General features: G+C 46.2%; 1 protein-coding gene across 1 annotated transcript in view; it reads right to left on the minus strand.

The window, feature by feature from the left end:
• Positions 1-21,020, minus strand: part of mpdz (multiple PDZ domain crumbs cell polarity complex component) — a 399,568-nt gene that overhangs the window by 167,946 nt on the left and 210,602 nt on the right. The window contains exons 22-23 of the mRNA XM_085986223.1: positions 18,144-18,342; positions 15,017-15,058 (exon numbers count right to left, since the gene is read on the minus strand). Of these exons, the coding sequence (XP_085842349.1) occupies positions 15,017-15,058; positions 18,144-18,342 (241 nt within the window). The remainder of the gene's footprint in view (positions 1-15,016; positions 15,059-18,143; positions 18,343-21,020) is intronic.

Here is a 21,020-nt window from a genome sequence, read left to right on the forward strand (position 1 = left end):
CTACCCTCTCTCTCTCCCCTCCCCCCACCCTCTCTCTCGCCCCTCCCCCCACCCTCTCTCTCCCCTCCCCCACCCTCTCTCTCTCCCCTCCCCCACCCTCTCTCTCTCCCCTCCCCCACCCTCTCTCTCTCCCCTCCCCCACCCTCTCTCCCCTCCCCCCACCCTCTCTCCCCCCACCCTCTCTCCCCTCCCCCCACCCTCTCTCTCTCCTCCCTCCCCACCCTCTCTCTCTCCCCTCCCCCTACCCTCTATCTCTCCCCGCCCCTACCCTCTCTCTCTCTCCCCTCCCCCCACCCTCTCTCTCTCTCCCCTCCCCCCGCCCTCCCTCTCCCCTCCCCCCGCCCTCTCTCCTCCCCCCACCCTCTCTCTCTCCCCTCCCCTCCCCCACCCTTTCTCTCCCCTCCCCCCACCCTCTCTCTCCCCTCCCCCCACCCTCTCTCTCTCCCTTCTCCCCCCACCCTCTCTCTCTCCCTTCTCCCCCCACCCTCTCTCTCTCTCCCTTCTCCCCCCACCCTCTCTCTCTCTCCCTTCTCCCCCCACCCTCTCTCTCTCCCTTCTCCCCCACCCTCTCTCTCTCCCTTCTCCCCCACCCTCTCTCTCTCCCTTCTCCCCCCACCCTTTCTCTCCCCTCCTCTCCCCCTCCTCCCTCTCACCACCTCCCTACCCCCTCCTCCTCCCTCTCACCACCTCCCTACCCCTCCTCCTCCCTACCCCCTCCTCCTCCTTCCTCCCTCCCCCACTCTCTCTCTCCCCTCTCCCTCTCCCCTGCCCGAGCCCTCATCCCCCGCTCCAATCCCTCTTTCCGCCCTGGGGCCCGGCCTCGGCACCTGGATGAACGCGTTCCCTTGGATGCTTTTGCCGGCCTCGGCTGTCACCCTGATGCCGTTGGCCGAGGCGAACACCCGCAAAGACATCGCCCAGCCGAGTCCAGCGCCCCGGTCAGCTCGAGGTCCGCAGCCGCTGTTCGGCCGCAGGCCACAAAGCACCCGAGCCCAGCGCCGGCGATGGCTGCACGGACCTCCGTGCCGCCCCACGCACTGACATGGCCCCGCCCTCCCGAGCTGGCTTGAAGAGCGCCGATTGCGACTGTGAGAGACGGCCGGCGGGCCCGGTTGCCGGGGTAACCCTTCCCGCTCTCCAAGCCCCGCCCGCCCGCCCGAGCCGAGCCGAGCGGAGAACAGAGAGAGACGCCGCGTCTCAGCTGCTCCTGCTGCGCGAGCGGCGCTCGGCTGAGGCCCGCCCCTCCAGCCTTCACAAAGATGGCGGCGATCGGGGGCTGCTTGTTGACTGGGGCCGGGAGGTGCCTAGCTCGGGCGTGGGTGCGGAGGAGAGGCCGAGGCTTCGAGGCCTACCTGGAAAAACGGGGCAAGGTAGGAAAATTAATGAGATTAGATAAAAGATTTAGAAAGTAATTAACTTTTTAAAAAAACAATATGTGTTTTAAAAGCAACGTTTTTTTGAAAGACGCAGATAGCGGGAAAAAGGAAAAGTTTGTAATCAAGATGGCGGCGACTCACCTCGGTTCAGAACGATAAGGCCCGCCCACACATGCACCGATTGGTCAACCGTCAGGTCACCGAAGCGTAGGATTGGTCAATCGTCCCGTCACTCGGCCGTAGGAGGGCCCGGCCGCACGAGCCAGGAACCCGGCGTACGATTGGTCGACCTCGAGGTCACTCTATCGCTAATGAGCGGATAATGAGATGCTAATGAGCGGAATTTTGAACGTTTTTCGGATACCGCGGGCGCGATTTTCGTCCAGCCGAAACGTAATTACGCTTACCACCATTTTGGAAAGGTAAGCTTTCTTTCGACGTAACGCACGCGTAGGTACACTCTATAACTTTCAAGCGCATAGCCGGACAGACGCAGACGTGAGGACAGACAGACAGAAGGACAGACAGACAGAACGATCCGTTTATATACATATAAGATAGATAGATAGATATAATATAGATATGCTAAAATAGTTCAAGAATAGGTGAGAATCTGAGATTCTACAGCTACAGGTGAGCACTGCAGTACCAAATCACTTAGTTCCTAGCTGTCAAATCGAGACAATATCACTTAATCAGTGCACACGCATTGTTCTTGGTCACTGATATATTAAATGGCACCTTTGCTTAATGGTGGCCAGAAGTAGAATCAGGTGCTACATTTCTTGGTTGCTACCTCTGTGTCAGGGAATGATACCAGGAAACACGCACTGCCACTAGCTTTTTTTTTTAAACTTTACTGCTAAGTAATGGATTTACTTGTGTTATTTCAAAAGGAAACAAAACAATTGTTAATCTAGTTTGAGAAACAAAAGTCCTATCCACATAACAACAACTTGCATTTATATAGCATCTTTAACGTAATAAAATATCACAAGGTGTTTCACAGGAGCTTTATCAAACAAAATTTGACACTGAGGCACAGAAGGAGATATTAGGGTAGGAGATAGGTTTTAAGGACCGTCTTATAGAAGAAAAGAGAGGTAGAGAGGCGGAGAGGTTTAGGGAAGGAATTCCAGAGCTTAGGGCCTAGGCAGCTGAAGGCACAGCCACCAATGGTGAGGCGATGAAAATCGGGGATGTGCATGAGGGCAGATTTGGGGGAGCGCAGAGATCCCAGAGGGTTGTAGAACGGGAGGAGGTTACAGAGGTAGGGCTGCACTGGCACACTGAAGGCGGTGTTGGACTTCGTCGTCGACGTCTGCCCCTGTTGACAGTAGGCTCCCGAGGTATGGAAAGTGGTCTACGTTGTCCAAGGCCTTGTGGTGGATTTTGATAATCGGGGGGCAGTATTGTGTGGCGGGGGCAGGTTGGTAGAGGACCTTTTGCTTACGGATGTTCAGTGTAAGGCCCATGCTCTCGTACGTTTCAGTGAAGGTGTTTACAATGGTTTGGAGTTCGACCTCCAAGTGAGCACAGACGCAAGCGTCGTCTACATACTGTAATTCGACGACAGAGGATGGGACGGCCTTGGATCTGGACTGGAGGCGATGGAAGTTGAACAGTTTCCCGTTTGTTCTGTAAATTAGCTCCACTCCAGCGGGGAGCTTACTGAGGGCGAGATGGAGCATTGCAGCAAGGAAGATCGAGAAGAGCGTTGGTGCGATGACACAGCCTTGCTTGACCCCGGTTCGTACGTGAATTGGGTCTGTGGTAGAGCCGTTGGTCAGGATCACGGCTTGCACGTCGTCGTGAAGCAGGCGGAGGATAGTGACAAACTTCTGAGGGCAGCCGAATTTGAGGAGGACACTCCATAATCCCTCACGGTTGACAGTGTCGAAGGCCTTTGTGAGATCAAAGACGGCCATGTACAGCGCTTGGTGCTGTTCCCTGCATTTCTCTTGTAATTGACGTGCGGTGAAGATCATGTCCATTGTGCCCCTTAGTGGGCGGAATCCGCATTGCGACTCTGGGAGGAGCTCTTCGGCCACTGGGAGAAGGCGATTGAGGAGGATTCTTGTGATGACTTTCCCTGTAGCAGACAGCAGGGAAACTCCTCTGTAATTACCGCAATCAGACTTGTCACCTTTCTTGAAGATGGTCACAATTACGGCGTCTCTGAGATCCCCTGGCATGCTCTCCTCCTTTCAGATAAGAGAAATGAGTTCATGAATTTGCGCCAGTAGTGCTTCTTCGCCATGCTTTAGTGCCTCGGCGGGGATTCCATCTGCTCCGGAGGCCTTGTTGTTCTTCAGTTGTCAGATGGCCTTTTCAACCTCATGCCGGGCTGGGGTTGTGCTGAAATGGTGGCGGGTAGCATGCTGTGGGATGGAGTTGAGGACACTTGTGTCGAAGACAGAGTCATGGTTAAGGTAATCTTCGAAGTGCTCCTTCCAGCGGGCACTCACTGCACCACTCTGTCCTCAGTGCGGCATCGGCAGCGGCGGCAGGCGGAGCAGAGCGACTACAAAAGGCCCCAGAGGCTCAGGTAGGCCTCAGTGCGGCATCGGCAGCGGCGGGAGGAATCTCGGAGCGGCAGAGCGACTACAAAAGGCCCCAGAGGCTCAGGTAGGCCTCAGTGCGGCATCGGCAGCGCCGGCAGGCGGAGCAGAGTGACTAGAAAAGGCCCTTGAGGCTCAGGTAGGCCTCAGTGCGGCATCGGCTGGAGGCGGAGCAGAGCGGCAGAGCGACTACAAAAGGCCCCAGAGGCTCAGGTAGGCCTCAGTGCGGCAGCGGCTGGAGGCGGAGCAGAGCGACTACAAAAGGCCCCAGAGGCTCAGGTATGCCTCAGTGCGGCAGCGGCGGGAGGAATCTCGGAGCGGCAGAGAGAATGCAAAAGGCCCCAGGGGCTCAGGTAGGCCTCAGTGCGGCATCGGCGGGAGGTGGAGCAGAGTGGCGTAGAGACTACAAAAGGCCCCAGAGGCTCAGGTAGGCGTACCAATCTCCGGCAAGGAGAGAGGTAAAAAGTATTCGAGTTGTGACGTCACGACAAAACAGGTGGGTGATTGGTTGGAGTATTTCTCGCGTTTTAAAACTTTAAGTCTGTGGTTTATAGTTTTTAAGGTTGCTGTGGTGTAGCGGGGACAGTTTGTAAACCAGGGCCCTTAAATATATCATTTAACTGTAGTGAAATTGGTGGGATTCATTTAATTTTAATTAATTAGTTAAAGGGTAAGGCATGGCAGGACAGCCCAGCCCCGTAGTGTGCTCCTCCTGCTCTATGTGGGAAATCAGGGATGCTTCCTGCGTCCCTGACGACCATGTGTGCGGGAAGTGTGTCCAGCTGCAGCTACTGACAGACCGCATTGTGGCACTGGAGCTGCGGATGGATTCATTTTGGAGCATTCGCGATGCTGAGGACATCGTGAATATCACATATAGCGAGTTGGTCACACCGCAGGTAAAGGGTGTACAGGCAGGAAGGGAATGGGTGACCAGCAGGCAGAGTAGGAGGCGCAGGCAGGTAGTGCAGGAATCCCCTGCGGCCATCCCCCTCTCCAACAGATATACCACTTTGAATACTGTTGGGGGGGAATGACTCATCAGGGGAAGGCAGCAGCAGCCAACTTCCTGGCACCATGGGTGGCTCTGCTGCACAGGCTGGGAGGAAAAAGAGTGAAAGAGCTATAGTGATAGGGGACTCAATTGTAAGGGGAACAGATAGGCGTTTCTGCGGCCGCAATCGAGACTCCAGGATGGTGTGTTGCCTCCCTGGTGCAAGGGTCAAGGACGCCTCGGAGCGGCTGCAGAACATTTTGGAGGGGGAGGGTGAACAGCCAGTTGTCGTGGTGCACATAGGCACCAACGATATAGGTAAAAAACGGGATGAGGTCCTAAAAGCAGAATATAGGGAGTTAGGAGGTAAATTAAAAAATAGGACCTCAAAGGTAGTAATCTCAGGATTGCTACCAGTGCCACGTGCTAGTCAGAGTAGAAATAGGAGGATATTTCAAATGAATACGTGGCTAGAGGAATGGTGCAAGGAGGAGGGATTCAAATTCCTTGGACATTGGAACCGGTTCTGGGAGAGGTGGGACCAGTACAAACAGGACGGTTTGCACCTGGGCAGGGCCGAGACCGATGTCCTAGGGGGAGTGTTTGCTAGTGCTGTTCGGGGGGGTTTAAACTAAAATGGCAGGGGGTTGGGAACCTGAGCAGGGAGACAGATGAAAGGGAAACAGGGATAAAAGCAAAAGATAGGAAGGAGAAAAACAAAAGTGGCAGTCAGAGAAATCAACGGTTTAAATCAAACGTGGCCACAGTAAATAATAATTCTAATAGGTCTAAGAGCGTTAAAAAAACAAGCCTGAAGGCTTTGTGTCTTAATGCGAGGAGCATTTGTAATAAGGTGGATGAATTGGCTGCGCAAATAGAGGTAAACGGATATGATTTGGTTGGGATTACGGAAACGTGGCTCAAGGATGGCCAAGACTGGGAACTCAACATCCAGGGGTATTCAATATTCAGGAAAGATAGGCAAAAAGGAAAGGGAGGTGGGGTAGCATTACTGGTTAAAGAAGGGATTAATACAATTGTAATGAAGGATATTAGCTCTGATGACGTGGAATCTGTATGGGTAGAATTGAGAAATACTAAGGGGAAAAAAACATTAGAGCGAGTGGCATATAGACCTCCAAACAGTAAGGCGGAGGTTGGGGATGGCATTAAAAGGGAAATTAAAGAAGCGTGCAATAAGGGCACAGCAGTCATCATGGGTGACTTTAATCTACATATAGATTGGGCCAACCAAATTAGTAACAATACTGTGGAGGAGGAATTCCTGGAGTGTTTACGAGATGGTTTCCTGGACTAATATGTCGAGGAACCAACCAGAGATCAGGCCATCTTAGACTGGGTATTATGTAACGAGAAAGGATTAATTAGCATTCTTGTTGTACGAGGCCCCTTGGGTCGGAGCGATCATAATATGATCGAATTCTTCATTAGGATAGAGAATGAAGTAGTTGACTCAGAGACAAGGGTCCTCAATTTAAATAATGGAAACGACGGTCTGAGGAGCGAGTTGGGTAGGATTGATTGGGGAATGGCACTCAAAGGGTTGACAGTGGATAGGCAATGGCAAACATTCAAAGACCGAATGGATGAGCTACAGAATTTGTTCATCCCAGTTTGGCATAAAAATAAAACAAAAAAGGTGACTCAACCGTGGCTAACAAGGGAAATTAGGGATAGCATAAGATCCAAGGAGAGGACATATAAATTGGCTAGAAAAAGCAATAATCCTGAGGATTGGGAGCAGTTTAGGAGTCAACAAAGGAGGACAAAGGGATTAATTAAGAAAGGGAAAATAGAATATGAGAGTAAGCTTGCAGGGAACATAAAAACTGACTGTAAAAGCTTTTATAGATATGTGAAGAGAAAAAGATGGTGAAGTCAAGCGTAGGTCCCTTACAGTCAGAATCAGGGGAATTTATAATGGGAAACAAGGAAATGGCAGACCAACTAAATACATACTTTGGTTCTGTCTTCACAAAGGAGGACACAAATAACCTCCCAGAGATGTCGGGGAACATAGGGTCTGATGAAAGGGAGGAACTGAAAGAAATCAGTATTTGTAGGGAAATGGTGTTAGGAAAATTGATGGGACTGAAGGCCGATAAATCCCCAGGGCCTGATGGTCTACATCCCAGGGTACTTAAGGAAGTGGCCCTAGAGATAGCAGATGCATTGCTGGTCATCTTCCAGGACGCGATAGACTCTGGAACGGTACCCATGGATTGGAGGGTAGCTAATGTTACCCCACTATTCAAAAAAGGTGGTAGAGAAAAAGCGGGGAATTATAGACCGGTAAGCCTGACATCGGTAGTGGGGAAAATGCTGGAGTCTATTATAAAAGATGTAATAGCAGAGCACTTGGAAAGCAGTGACAGGATCGGACAAAGTCAACATGGATTTACAAAAGGTAAATCATGCTTGACTAATCTACTGGAATTTTTTGAGGATGTAACTGGTAAAATAGATAAGGGAGAACCAGTGGATGTGGTGTATTTGGACTTTCAGAAGGCTTTCGATAAGGTCCCACATAAGAGATTAGCGTGCAAAATTAAGGCACATGTGATTGGGGGCAAGGTATTGACTTGGATAGAGAACTGGTTGGCGGACAGAAAGCAAAGAGTTGGAATAAACGGGTCGTTTTCCGAGTGGCAGGCAGTGACTAGTGGGGTACCGCAAGGATCGGTCCTAGGACCCCAGCTGTTCTCAATATATATTAATGATCTGGACGAGGGAATTGGATGTAATATCTCCAAATTTGCAGATGACACAAAGCTGGGTGGGAGGGTAAGCTGTGAGGAGGATGTCGTGAAACTCCAGTACGATTTGGACAGGTTGGGTGATTGGGCAGAAACATGGCAAATGCACTATAATGTGGATAAATGTGAGGTTATCCACTTTGGTGGCAAAAACAGGAAGGCAGATTATTATTTGAATGGCAATAGATTGGGAGAAGGGGAAGTGCAAAGAGACCTGGGTGTTATTGTGCACCAGTCGCTGAAGGTAAGCATGCAGGTGCAGCAGGCGGTTAAAAAGGCAAATGGTATGTTGGCCTTCGTAGCAAGAGGGTTCGAGTACAGGAACAAGGATGTCTTGCTACAGTTGTACAGGGCCTTGGTGAGACCGCACCTTGAGTATTGTGTGCAGTTTTGGTCACCTTACCCGAGGAAGGACGTTCTTGCCATGGAGGGAGTGCAGTGAAGATTCACCAGGCTGATACCTGGGATGGCAGGAATGACGTATGAGGAGAGATTGTGTCGATTGGGCTTATACTCACTGGAGTTTAGAAGATTGAGAGGGGATCTCATCGAAACCTATAAAATTCTGTCAGGTCTGGACAGACTAGATGCAGGAAGGATGTTTATGATGGCAGGGGAGTCCAGAACCAGGGGTCATAGTCTAAGGATAAGGGGTAAGCCATTTAGGACTGAAATGAGGAGGAACTTCTTCACCCAGAGAGTGGTGAACCTGTGGAATTCTCTGCCACAGAGGGCGGTGGAGGCCAGTTCATTAAATATATTCAAGAAAGAGTTGGATATATTTCTTGAGGCTAAAGAGATCAAGGGATATGGGGAGAAGGCAGGGACAGGGTACTGAATTTGGATGATCAACCATGATCTCGTTGAATGGCGGAGCAGGCTCGAAGGGCCGAATGGCCTACTCCTGCTCCTGTCTTCTATGTTTCTATGAGTACCTGTCCGTTCTTAGCCCGCAGTGGGGAAGGGCCTTGGGTCGCCTGAGGAAGAGAGTGTTTGAAAACCAGGACCTCAAACCCGGCACTAAGCTCATGGTCGACAGAGCAGCAGTGATACCCGCCCTGCTGTATGCCTCAGAGACATGGACCATGTACAGCAGGCGGCGAGGTACCACCAACGCTGCCTCCGCAAGATCCTGCAAATCCATTGGCAGGATAGGCGCACCGTCACTGTTCTCGCTCAGGCCAACATCTCCAGCATCGAAGCTCTGACCACGCTCGATGAGCTCCAATGGACGGGTCACATTGTCCGCATGCCCGATACGAGACTCCCAAAACAAGCGCTCTACTCGGAGCTCCGGCACGGCAAGAGAGCCCCAGGTGGGCAGAGGAAACACTTCAAGGACACCCTCAAAGCCTCCTTGAAAAAGTGTAACATCCCCACCGACACCTGGGAACCCTTGGCCCAACACCGCACAAAGTGGAGGAGAAGCATCCAGGAAGGTGCCGAACACCTCGAGTCTCTTCGCCAGGAGCAAGCAGAAGCCAAATGCAGGCAGCGCAAGGAGTGCACGTCAACCCAAGCACCCCACCCACCCACCCCTTCAACCACCGTCTGCCCCACCTGCGACAGAGACTGTAGGTCCAGCATTGGACTCATCAGTCACCTGCAATCTCATTTTTAATGTGGAAGCAAGTCATCCTCGGTTCCGAGGGACTGCCCAAGAAGAAGACAGAGGAAGGGAGGGGTGAAGCCATGGAGGGAATTGAAAACAAGCATGAGAATTTTAAATTCAATGCGTTGCTGAACCGGGAGCTACTGTAGGTCATTAGGCCAATGCGAGCACAGGGGTGATGGGTGAATGAGACTTGGTGTGAGTTCGGATACAGGCACCAGAGTTTTGGTTGAATTCAAGTTTACAGAGGGTGCAAGGTGGGAAGCGGGCCAGGAGTGCATTGGATTAGTCGAGTCTAGATGTAACAAAGATGTGGATGAGGATTTGAACAGCATCTTGGGCTGAGGCAGGGGTGAAGATGGGCAAGGAGGTAGAAGTAGGTGGTCTTGGTGATGGAGAGGATATGGGGTAGAAAGCTCAGCTCAGGGTCAAAAAGGATTGTTTCAGCCTCAGTTAGTCCTATGATGAGAGATTGTGCAGAATGGGTCTATACTCTCTAGAGTTTAGAAGAACGAGAGGTGATCTCACTGAAACATACAAGATTCTGAAGGGGAATGGCAGGGTAGATGCTGAGAGGCTGTTTCCCCTGGCTGGAGTGTCTAGAACTAGGGGGCATAGTCTCAGGGTAAGGGCTAAGTCATTTAAGACTGAGATGAGGAGGAATTTCTTCACTCAAGAGGGTTGTGAATCCTTAGAATTCTCTGCCCCAGAGGGCTGTGAATGCTGAGTCTTTGAGTATATTCAAGGCTGAGATAGATAGGTTTTTGGACTCTAGGGGATTCAAGGGATATGGAGATCGGGCAGGAAAGTGGAGTTGAGGTCGATGATCAGCCATGATCTTATTGAATGGCGGAGCAGGCTCGAGGGGCCGTATGGCCTACTCCTGCTCTTGCTTCTTATGTTAGTGGCCAGGAAGAGGGATGGATTTGGTGGATAAGGAGCTGAGTTTATGGCGGGGACTGAAGACAAGAGCTTCAGTCTTCCCAATAGTTAATTGGAGGAAATTTCTGCTCAGCTAATACTGGATGCTGGACAAGCAGCGGAAAATACTAATCAAGTGATACTTCCTTTCAAAGAAAAGAAAATTAGATATCTCTTGATTGGCACGCACATTTCCTCTCACTGGAAGAAAAGTGAGATGGTGGATAAAACTTTGGCACCATGATTTCCCCAGCCAAGTGTAACATACAGTCTTGCCAAAAAAAAGGAAGGTGCTCAAGGATCCCATTATCTGCATGCCAAAGTATGCTGGGTCACTCACCAAAAACGACAGCTCATTAATCTCCATGGCAAATCAAGGGCTGATAAAATATTTGTGGAGAAAAGTAACCTCACAGGAACCCATAGGATGAAACAGATCTGACAATGCCTTGGCTCAGCGCTAGAATGAAACTCAGATAAACTGAACTTCTAGAACTCCTACCATCCAGGTTATAACAATGAAGAATATACTCCAGCAGCCAGTCACGTCACCACTGTTGAGGCATTCAGCTGCCTAAAATCACAACCATCTGTCAAAGATCCTGAACTGGAGGTTGGAGCAAGCATGCACAGAGAGAAACCTACAGTGTCTATTTGGTTAATTTGGTACTGGATAAAATGAGAATTTCCAGATTTAATTTAAACTGGGAAATCATCTTATAGGGAATTCCAGGCGGTTGACTGACTGCATGCATCAGCAGGGAGCCCAAAATCGATACTTGCTAGCACTAGTTAAAGCTAGTCTGCATTGCTTAAAGTTAGCCTGCAACCGTGGTTGGAGCAAATGTTGGGAGTTGTTCTGCAAGTGAATCTGACCTAGGAAAAAATGAAGAATGGCTCATCATGGTAGAGAGCGGGCTCCAGTGTTTGCCGACACTGCACTGGAGGTCTTGGTGGACAGGAGAAGACACATGCTATATCCTCAGGGGGCTAGGAATCCCACGAAACACACAGTGAAAAGGCAGTGGGAGCAGATAGTCGTGGAGGTCAATGTCAGGGGTCCAGCCCCGAGGATCTGGATGCAGTGCCGTAAAAAGTTTACCTCACACGAGTGGTCATGGTCAGTGAATGCATCTTCAAATGCCATATTCTACCAACTGCACCACGAGCCTCAGCCACTGCTCAATTCACCACACCATTGTTGGAATGACCATTGCTGAGCCCGTGGCCAGTGGTGGGGCTGAATCAACTGAAGATGATAGTATCCTCATACCGAATCCTCCTTCTCACATCCCACTTCCTCCTCATTCCACAATCTCTTCTGACCTACTTGCTGCAGATGGTATAAGCATGCACATCTTACTCCCCCCCCCCCCCCACCCCCTCACTACAACCTTACCCATGTGCCTTTCTTCTTTCAGATAGCCAATAAGTGCAACCTGCCCAGGCAGTGGAGGAACCCCAAGAACAGAGTGATAATGAAGACACACCGTCACTTGATTTCACACTTGCAGCCACCAACTCAGATACGGACATTGCGCGTATTTCAGAGGAAAGATTAGAGACGGGATCTGCACGTGGTGAGACACAGGGCATGAGTGGGCTGCAGCCAGGGCAGGGGGCAAGGATAGCATAGGTGCCAACACGTCGGAGGGCGAGGTTGCACACGAGTTCTGCTACAGAGGACTCAGATGAGGACTTTGATGGGCCAGGCTACAGAAGGAAATAGGAATACACAACAAAATGTTTGGTGCATTGGGAAGCCTGCCAGAAAGCCTGCATTCAATGTCAAGGAGCATGGAGGAGTCCAGCACAGGGCTTTGCACAGAGCTTAGAGCCCAACCTTTCCAGCATGGAAGTGGTGGCCAACTCTACTAGCACTCTTGTGGATCAATGTTCCCTCTAACTTTTTTTTGGCCTGCGTGGCCCCTTTAACAGTAGCTGGTGTACCTCCCCTCATGGTGACAAGGTTGTGCAGCATGCAACCGCAAATCTTGAGAGCTGCTCTGCAGAGTACTGGAGGGCTCCTCCAGAATGGTTCAAGCAGAGGAATTGTTGCTTCAGCATGCCAATGGTCTGCGCTATCACATTTTTTGCGGCAGCATGGCTCTCATTGTATGCATGCTGCGCGCACGTGGGTTGCGAACTGGAGTCACAAGCCATGTCGTCAGCGAAGAGCCCTTGTCGCCCAGTAGCCACCCTTTAGTTTTCCATGGTGGCTGAAATACAGCTGGCACAACCGACTGCCGCAGAATGAAGGCATCATGACTGATGCCAGGATACCCAGCAATTACCTGCATGATGCACTGCCTATGATCACACAGCAGCTGGACGTTGAGGGAGTGGAATCCCTTTCGGTTCCGGTTGACATGCAGTGCTGGCAAAGCAATGTGCGTGCAGTCAATGGCACCTTGCACTATGGGGAAGCCTGCAATCCGAGAAAACCTTTGTGCTTGCTCCACCGGTTTGTCTCTGGCAAGACAAAATTAAATGAAGTTAGCTCTCTTTGAATAGAGAGCCTCAGTGGACAGCAAACTGAGAGATGTTGCCAATATCTCCAGCACCAGCCTAGAAGGAGCCAGACGCATAAAAGTTCATGGCCACGGTCACCTTCACATCAACTGACAATATGGTCCTTGCCCTGCTCTGAGGTTGGAGTTGTGGCTGCAGCAGGTGGCAGATTTCAGTGAGGACTTCCTTAGTAAAGTGCAGATGTCTCACACATTGTTCCTCACCGAAGCTCAGGTAGGAGAATTGCTCCTTGAACACCCTGGGCGGATATGACCTCCTGCTGAGCGACCTTCTCCCACCCTCGCCCTGCCCCCCCACTTCCAGCAGCTTGTTCTGTTCTGCGTGGCCTCTGCTCATTCTCCCAGTCATGCTCCATTCCAAGAGGAAGGCTGACTAATGCACCCATGTCTGGGAAGAACTGATGTGTGCAGAAGTCTTGAAGTCAGGAAAAAGCACCTGCCACACCACTCCCTGTAGAATTTTGAAGCTTGAATCAACTATGGAAAGCACCAAAAATGTGTAGAATTGTAGCAATAGGAAGAAGAAATAAACCAGCAACTAACCTGTAAGTAATTCATGATCCATTTAAATAGTGCTGGTGGGGGGTCCTTTCTGCTGCTTAACGCGTGTTCAGTTACACGAGCTTAAGAAAGGGTGTCGGCTGGACTGTTGAGCTGCAAAATGGCAGCACTGGCATCAAATGCCATCACGATGTGCCTGCTCTGCATACTTCCGGTGGACGTTCACTGTGCGTGCTAACGCCTGCACCAAGATGGCATCGGCGCTCTTCGCATCACTAGTGTGCGCGTGCACTGCGGACGCCCTTTTGTAACTCTAACGGCACTCGTAGCACCCAAAAACTGAGCCCAATTTCTCGCCTTTTGTGTTTTCAAAAGTTGTGTCTACAAAAGCACTTTTTAAATTCATTCTCTGGATTTGGCATTACTGGCAAGGGAAGCATTTATTGGCAATTCCTAGTTGCCCTAAACAAATGGGGCTGGACAACTGAGTGGTTGTTAAGCGACTTCAGGCGGCATTTAAGAGTCAACCATGTTGGTGTGGGACTGACGTCATATATAGGCCAGACTGGGTAAGGACGGCAGGTTTCCTTTTATAAAGGACATTAGTGAACCAGTTGGGTTTTTTATGACAATCCGACAGCTTAATGGTCACTGATACCATTACTGATACCAATTTTTTTTTTACTTCCAGATTTTTTTAAACTGAATTCAAATTCCCAAACCATCATGGTGGGATTTGAACTCACGTTCTCTGAATTAGTCCTACAACATAACCACTACACTACCGTACTCAATTATTTGTCTCCTAAAACGATTAGGCCTTTAGGGGAAATGTATTTATTGGATATATGGTTGAACATTTGACCCCCAAATCAGCGACCATTTCACATTTTCCCTCCAGTCCACTAACGCTGTACTTTCTTGATGGCCTTGTGGGTGTGGAGCCTCTGACTGCCCTTTACAAGGCTATATACGGAGGATGGGGACTTCCTATGTTGGGGACTCCCCGAGTTACTGCGTGGCACCTAGGAAACGGTTGGCAGAGGTGCATTTGTTTCAGATTTCCAGCATCCACAGTATTTTGCTTTTGTATGCTCGATGACACCAGATGTACCTTAGACAGGGCACAAGGTGGTTTAAACCCCTGAAGAGGATGCAATTAAAAAATATATATATATTTTTCAATGCAGACCCTTTGTGGGGAGGGAGGGGATGCAGCATAAACCTGCTTCTGTGAAAGGGCGAGACCCTGAACCCAAACACCCCCCCCCCCCATCCCAATTCACAGGCACCCTCAGGCCAATTTTCCAGCCTTCCCTGTATATTGTGTACTGTAGCTGCATCCTATATGGTGTCAACCGCTGTAGTGCAAATCAAGAAACCACTGATCAATCCTGGAAAATCTACCAGGATCATCTGCACAGGGTCTCAGCAGGTGCATCGCAGGACATACACCAAGACACACCCAATTGTTAATTTTAACATGTGAAGCAAACAAACATATTACCCTCATCTGACTCAACTACACACTATCTTTCAAATCTGCACCGAATAATCCGATTATAGATGTGAAATAATTTAGTTGGACCTGTAAGATTGAAAGTACGTGTATCTGGATAAAGCTCAAATGAAAAAAACATGATTAAAGCATGCTGTGTTTATTAATAAGATGTAATTTATTGCTGTATTGACTTTCATGATCTACATGCTCACAGCAGTTTCTTAAAACACACTAATACTCACACATAAAAAGGGGACTGATCATCACCAGGTGCACAAGGAGATCTAGAATGTGAAAAGCATATGACGCAGCATCTTTTACACTAGTGTCACATACCTTGTGCTAATTTTATGATAGATGCACACACATTAAATAAAGTCTGGATATGAACTAGTAATACGTACATGCAAATAATGGCTTTCTTTGTATGCACTTAAAATTTACTGTAATTCGACTAGTTAATGTCATACATACTAAAAACAATTCAATTTCATTTTATATATACAATCATACAGCACAGGATGCGTCCATTCGGCCCATCGTGCTTGTGCCGGCACTTTGAAAAAGCTATTCAATTAGTCCCATGCCCCTGATCTTTCCCCATAGCCCTGCAATCTTTTCCTTTTTAAGTATATATCCATTTCTCTTTTGAAAGTTATTAATTGAATCTTCCACCACCCTTTCAGGCAATGCATTCCAGATCATAACTCACTGAGTAAAAACATTATTCCTCATCTACCGATGGCTTTTTTGCCAATTAACTTAAATCTGCGTCCTCTGGTTACCGACTCTCCTGCTACTGGAAACAGTTGCTCCATATGCAAGAGTTCTCAGCTTACGCTGTTCTAGGAACATAGGAACAGGAGTAGGCCATTCAGCCCCTTGAGCCTGTTCCGTTGTTCAATTAGATCATGGCTGGTCTGTATCTTAACTCCATCTACCCGCCTTGGTTCCTTAACTCTTAATATCTTTGCTTAACAAAAATTGTTAATTACCAAAATCTTTAATCTTTCCTATATTTCTCAAAGAATAAAAAGTTGTTTTTGCTTCTCCCAGCAACTCTATCTATCCCTCAGGGACCCTAATGGCCACACAATAAATGATGAGTACACTCATTTTTATTGTTATGATGACTGCAGCTCCCTTATCGGAAATAGGAGATGCAACCTCATTTACAAATGACATTATAGTTAAAGGAGGTTACACTACATATATACACTAATGTTGCAGTTTCTGGATAATTCAACATTAGATAAAAAGTCATTAAAATATATCCACTGAAATTATGTAAATTCCTTAAAATGTCAATTATTTCAATGGTGCATTACTTTCACGAAGGGTGATTTAATTTCCATTCCATTGGCAAGAATTATGATGTTTTCAATAAACAAAACGAAGATGAAGGTTATATTTGTATCTGAGTACTAAAAGTTAACTTTTTCCTCAATTCACAAGCTTGTGAATCCAACTGGTGTCAAATGCGGAGAGACAAGCATCATAAAGCCCTTCTTCCATTCCACTGTTGGGAATATCCATCGAGAACAAGTAAATTAAAAAGTTGTACACTGAATAAATGTAAAATCAAAATCTACTGAGGTAGTAACATTTCAAACATTCCAACTAAAAATAAGGAATTTCAGATGTTCACTCTTAATATTTTTAGCTCAGGCTCAAATTTTCTTTGATCAACAGCCTAATATTGCTTCTCATTCTTCCAAGTAAATTGTTAAGGATATAAATTGTTGAATGTGGATAAAGGCACAACTAGTTTGCCAGGTTATCCTTGGATCAGGGTTTTGCGTGCAAGAGAAACTGTTACATTAGAGTTTTTAATGCTTTGATCAAGAATGTGCTTGTCTTGATGTGGCTGTAATACAAAAGTCAGAGTGACCCAGACAGCAAGTTGAACATTTTGCCAAGGAGCATCTGGCTCTGGAGATGGATTCCCAAGAACCAAATTAAAATTTATGGAGCAAAGCCGTATGAGTCAAGGGTTACTCTGAATCAAGGATCACTGGCTAGGGGAAGCACGTACAAAGGTGGCAAAGCTAAGATATAGATGTGCCAATAACCAAAATTAAAGCCCTAGTGGTTCAACATTTCAGCTTCTCTAATTGCATCAAAGTTTCTTTGAAATAATATTTGCCTGGACCACTAGACTTGAATGACTCCACATTAATCAGTTAGTTGGGGGAGTTTTAAAGAGATTATTCATTATATGGCACAGGTTATTCAGTCCAACTGATGCAGTACCATTGGTCAATGTAACTTTGTAAACATTCTTTAAATGTAAAATATTTCTTCTTGGCTCATCTGTGGTTGAAACAATTCTTTTAATGATTTTAAATATTTTAAAAGCTGTGTCAAAAGACATCTCCAAGCAAAATCAGCTAATTTTCAGGGTTTTTAAAATCAGGAAATTAGTAAAAATCTACTTTTTTAAATTGCTTTCCTTAAATTCTTGTCAAAATATTGATTTAACCTTTAATAAAAAGATAATAAACCCCACAACAGCAGAAATAGCAGTAACATGTTTTTGACAAAGAAGATGGGGTTTTGTGGTAGTACCGCTGGTTTGACGTTTCTTCAGACAACACATTCCTATGTAAAAATGGTTTACTTAACTTATAATTGCTCTGTATTCCAACCTTCAAAAAGCATTACAAATTAATAGCTCCTTTTTCACCTTGAATCAATTTGTACAAGTTGTTCATTAAAAATTGTTTGCGCCCAAAATTCATCAAGGCATGCGTTAACATCTTAACTTCAAACTAGAAAATAATACTGAAGCAAGGACAGAAATTTATGAGACTGTGTAGAAACAAACTTCTGAGAATCAAAGTTACCAAAGATAATCCACACTTCTGAAATGTGACTTTACTTCTGAACCAGGACCTCATTAAAATGTCTATCCACCGACTAGGATTTAATTTCATTTTGCTTTTCAAATGCTCTTCAATATAAGTTAGGATCAGAATTGCCATTATTTTCTATGCAATTGTCAAAACTACTGAAACAATCAAGCCTCTAATCTATAATTGCTATTAGGAAAGCCTAAGTATCATGGTGAAGATCAGAACAAGGGGGAGAAGTAGTCTGGGGTAAGAACAGTGGGAAATGGGGGAAGACTTTAAAATTTGTGTGCAACATCTCACTTTTGTGTTTGCTTGAATTTTGTACGTCAGGGCTCGCATTTCTATGTAATCATGTAGCCCACACACTGGTTTTAACAAAAGTATCTGGTCCCAACTTCCTGATGTCCCTGTCCTAGAGGGATTGAATCATAATAGCATTTTACTTCATCACGTTTCTATCTCCAACTGCAACCCTCATTACTATTTGTTTGAATCTTCATTTTCTGTCACTTACATTATGTCTGGTCCAATTAGAGAATGTCTTCGTAGCATTGCACGGGACTGTGCATTCGTGAGATCTGTAGTTGGTTCCCCATTGATTGCTAAGATGCAGTCACCTACCCCAATTCGGCCATCACGACTGATGGATCCGCCATGAATAATATTACGCACCATCATTCCTGAGCCATCCTTACAGGCACTCACAGTCATTCCTACAAGATTAGAAAAATATTTTGTTGAAAATTCTTCACAAATACAACACAACATATAAATACAGAACAAATTAAACCATTTAGCTCACCATTTGTTCTAACACACACGTACAATTTGTACAATCATGCTTTCTCCAATGTATTTAATTTCCTGAGCAAGACCACGAAGCACAAGGGACATTTCAAGAAGAAAACTCTGAAATCTCTCTGGCCTCCAAAAAGGTAACAGCAAAACTTAAGGAAGCAATCTGACACTGATTGCTAATTGCTGGCTTCCTTTGCCAACATTCCATTAGTCCCAAAAGAACTGGAACCACAGTGTTCATTAACAGCAAAATATGAGAATTTCAATCCCTTTCATAACTACGTAGCTCCTTCTTAAAGGAGTTAAATTAAAACAATATTTGATGGGAGTTTATTTGGTCTTCTATCCAGAAAAAGATCTGTCAGCCTTCCCTGGCAAATCTGAAAACTCACTTTTTGTAGTATGCTTATTGGAATGGTAATCTTACAATAAGTAACAATTCAACCTTCCAGATAATTTACAAAAATATCTGATGAGAAAAAGGACATTGCTGACTCCAAATTCATAGGCGTTTTAAGGTATTTCCTTCATAATTGTCTCAAGTGTTCCTTTTTTCTTTCAAATATTCTTTCTTCTACGATGTTACAAGTTTAGGGTCTTGCTGTAGACATTTTCTTGGGTACAGTGGTGAAAGCAACTCCATAAGTGGACTGAGGATCTTGGGGTAAAGTTTCTGCTTTGGGCGCAATCGGTAATCTGGGCGCAAATTGCGCTGGTTTTCGGAATTGATTTTATGGTTCAAGTTTCTGCTCGAATGCATTTGCATAATCACAAACATAAAATGGTCCATGAACCAGCACAATCGGGCAGTGCTTTAGAATGTCATTGTTTATTTATTTTTGCATTAAAAACTATTCCTTGTTATATTTAAGAGTAGTAACCTGGTGCAGTTTTATTAATACAGCTGAAAATGGGTTTATCACAAAAAATAAGCATTTTTAATCAGAGTGTCTAGTCCCCCACCTGTGAGTAAACAGATTTTAAATAATTAAAAATTACTATAAAAAAAGTCTACATAACCATTTACTAGTTTAATTGGTGTACAGTAGCCAGTTTCTTGGTAAATTAATTTTTTTTTATATTTAAAGGTTTTTAAAAGGTGCCCATTAGTGCCCTTGCACCTAAAAGAAGTCAGCTTAATTTTAAGAGGCTCTTCGAAGGGCCGCAAATGGGTGCAATTAGCAGAAACGCGTCACGGTGATTAATTCGATCTGGGGACGCGACCAGTTTTGTGGGTAGGGCCGGCTTCCAGCGCGATGCTTCCAGCACAAAAGATCGCGGAAACTCGATTTGCGCTGAACGTAACTTGCACTTGAAATTCTGCGATCTTTTGCGTTGGTCTGGCCGATTTCGGGCGAATTACCTACCAGAAACTCTACTGTTTATGGATGTGTCCGTGCTGCTCAGCATCTACTTATACAATAGCCTAACCCAGGGAGTGTAACATAATACCTCAAGATCTGAGCAAAATGACTTGCCCCCACGTGTCGCTCCAATTCTTTTCAAAGATAGACCAAGAAAATTCTTGGTAAGATGAGGCCTGGCAAGAATCATTAAGCTGCGTTATTTCACAGAAAGTAAATATACAGAGTGACAGTTGTGATCGGATTAACTTAATTCAATCAGTACAACTTGTACTGGCAGAATGAAAAAATAATGAACATGCTACATTTCCCCACAACAGTAGGTTATCTTGCTTGACTTAAAGAAAATAACTCGTAACAAACCAGCTTGCATTATCCTTCTGAGACTGACTAAAAGCATGCTCTCACAGCTTCTATTTAAAAACCTGACTGTCTTTGTCTCTGTTGTCATCCCGTTTGCAACTAAAAGAGAAGGCCTGTCAAAGCACTTCAACGAGTGCCTGAGACCAGAGACCAGAGACTTTAAAACACAATGGATGTAAGAGGTTTATGGATTACCAAAGCAAGCTAACAAATTTATTGGCCTGGAATTTGTGGCTGTAATGACGGCCAGCATTGGCTGTCATTACTCTGTAAAACTGAGAGCAACTTCTGGAGTCCGCATATGTGCAGTTAAATGCAGAAATCCTGAAGTTGCTGTCAGTGATACTCTGCTCCTCCACAGGGTGCGCTGTTGCAGATACAATCAACACAATCAGTGAAATGACATGACCTTTAGCTTTATACACTCTAAATATTCTCGCTGTAAAAACCCCTATTGGGAAGACCGAAGCCATTGGCCCATATTTTCCAGTGCCTACAGGTGCGTGTGCGGCCGTAAGGGCCCTGCAAGTTCTGGGGTTTCGCGCAAAGCGCATGCGCAAAAGCCCGGAACTTGTGATCTGTGAAGCATTTTCTTGACAGATCGTAGCCATTTGCCCAACTACTGCCCAGCGAATGCCCATGAAATTCCTATGCCTGGTAAAAGCGCAAGGCCTGCTTTTACCAACATAGGAGTTTAAATGAATATAAAAATAATTTTTTTCAATTATTTAAACATTAAAACACCTGTAAAATAAGGTCGTTATTTTTAGCCCCTTTAAAACATTTAAATTTATTTTTGTTTTAAATATTTAATTAAATTGTATTTTAATTAATTTTAAATATGTAATTTTTAAAATGTATTTATT

This window comes from Somniosus microcephalus, chromosome 1, assembly GCF_052327205.1.
Source record: "Somniosus microcephalus isolate GS21.2 chromosome 1, FLI_Smic_1.0, whole genome shotgun sequence".
NCBI lineage: Eukaryota > Metazoa > Chordata > Chondrichthyes > Squaliformes > Somniosidae > Somniosus > Somniosus microcephalus.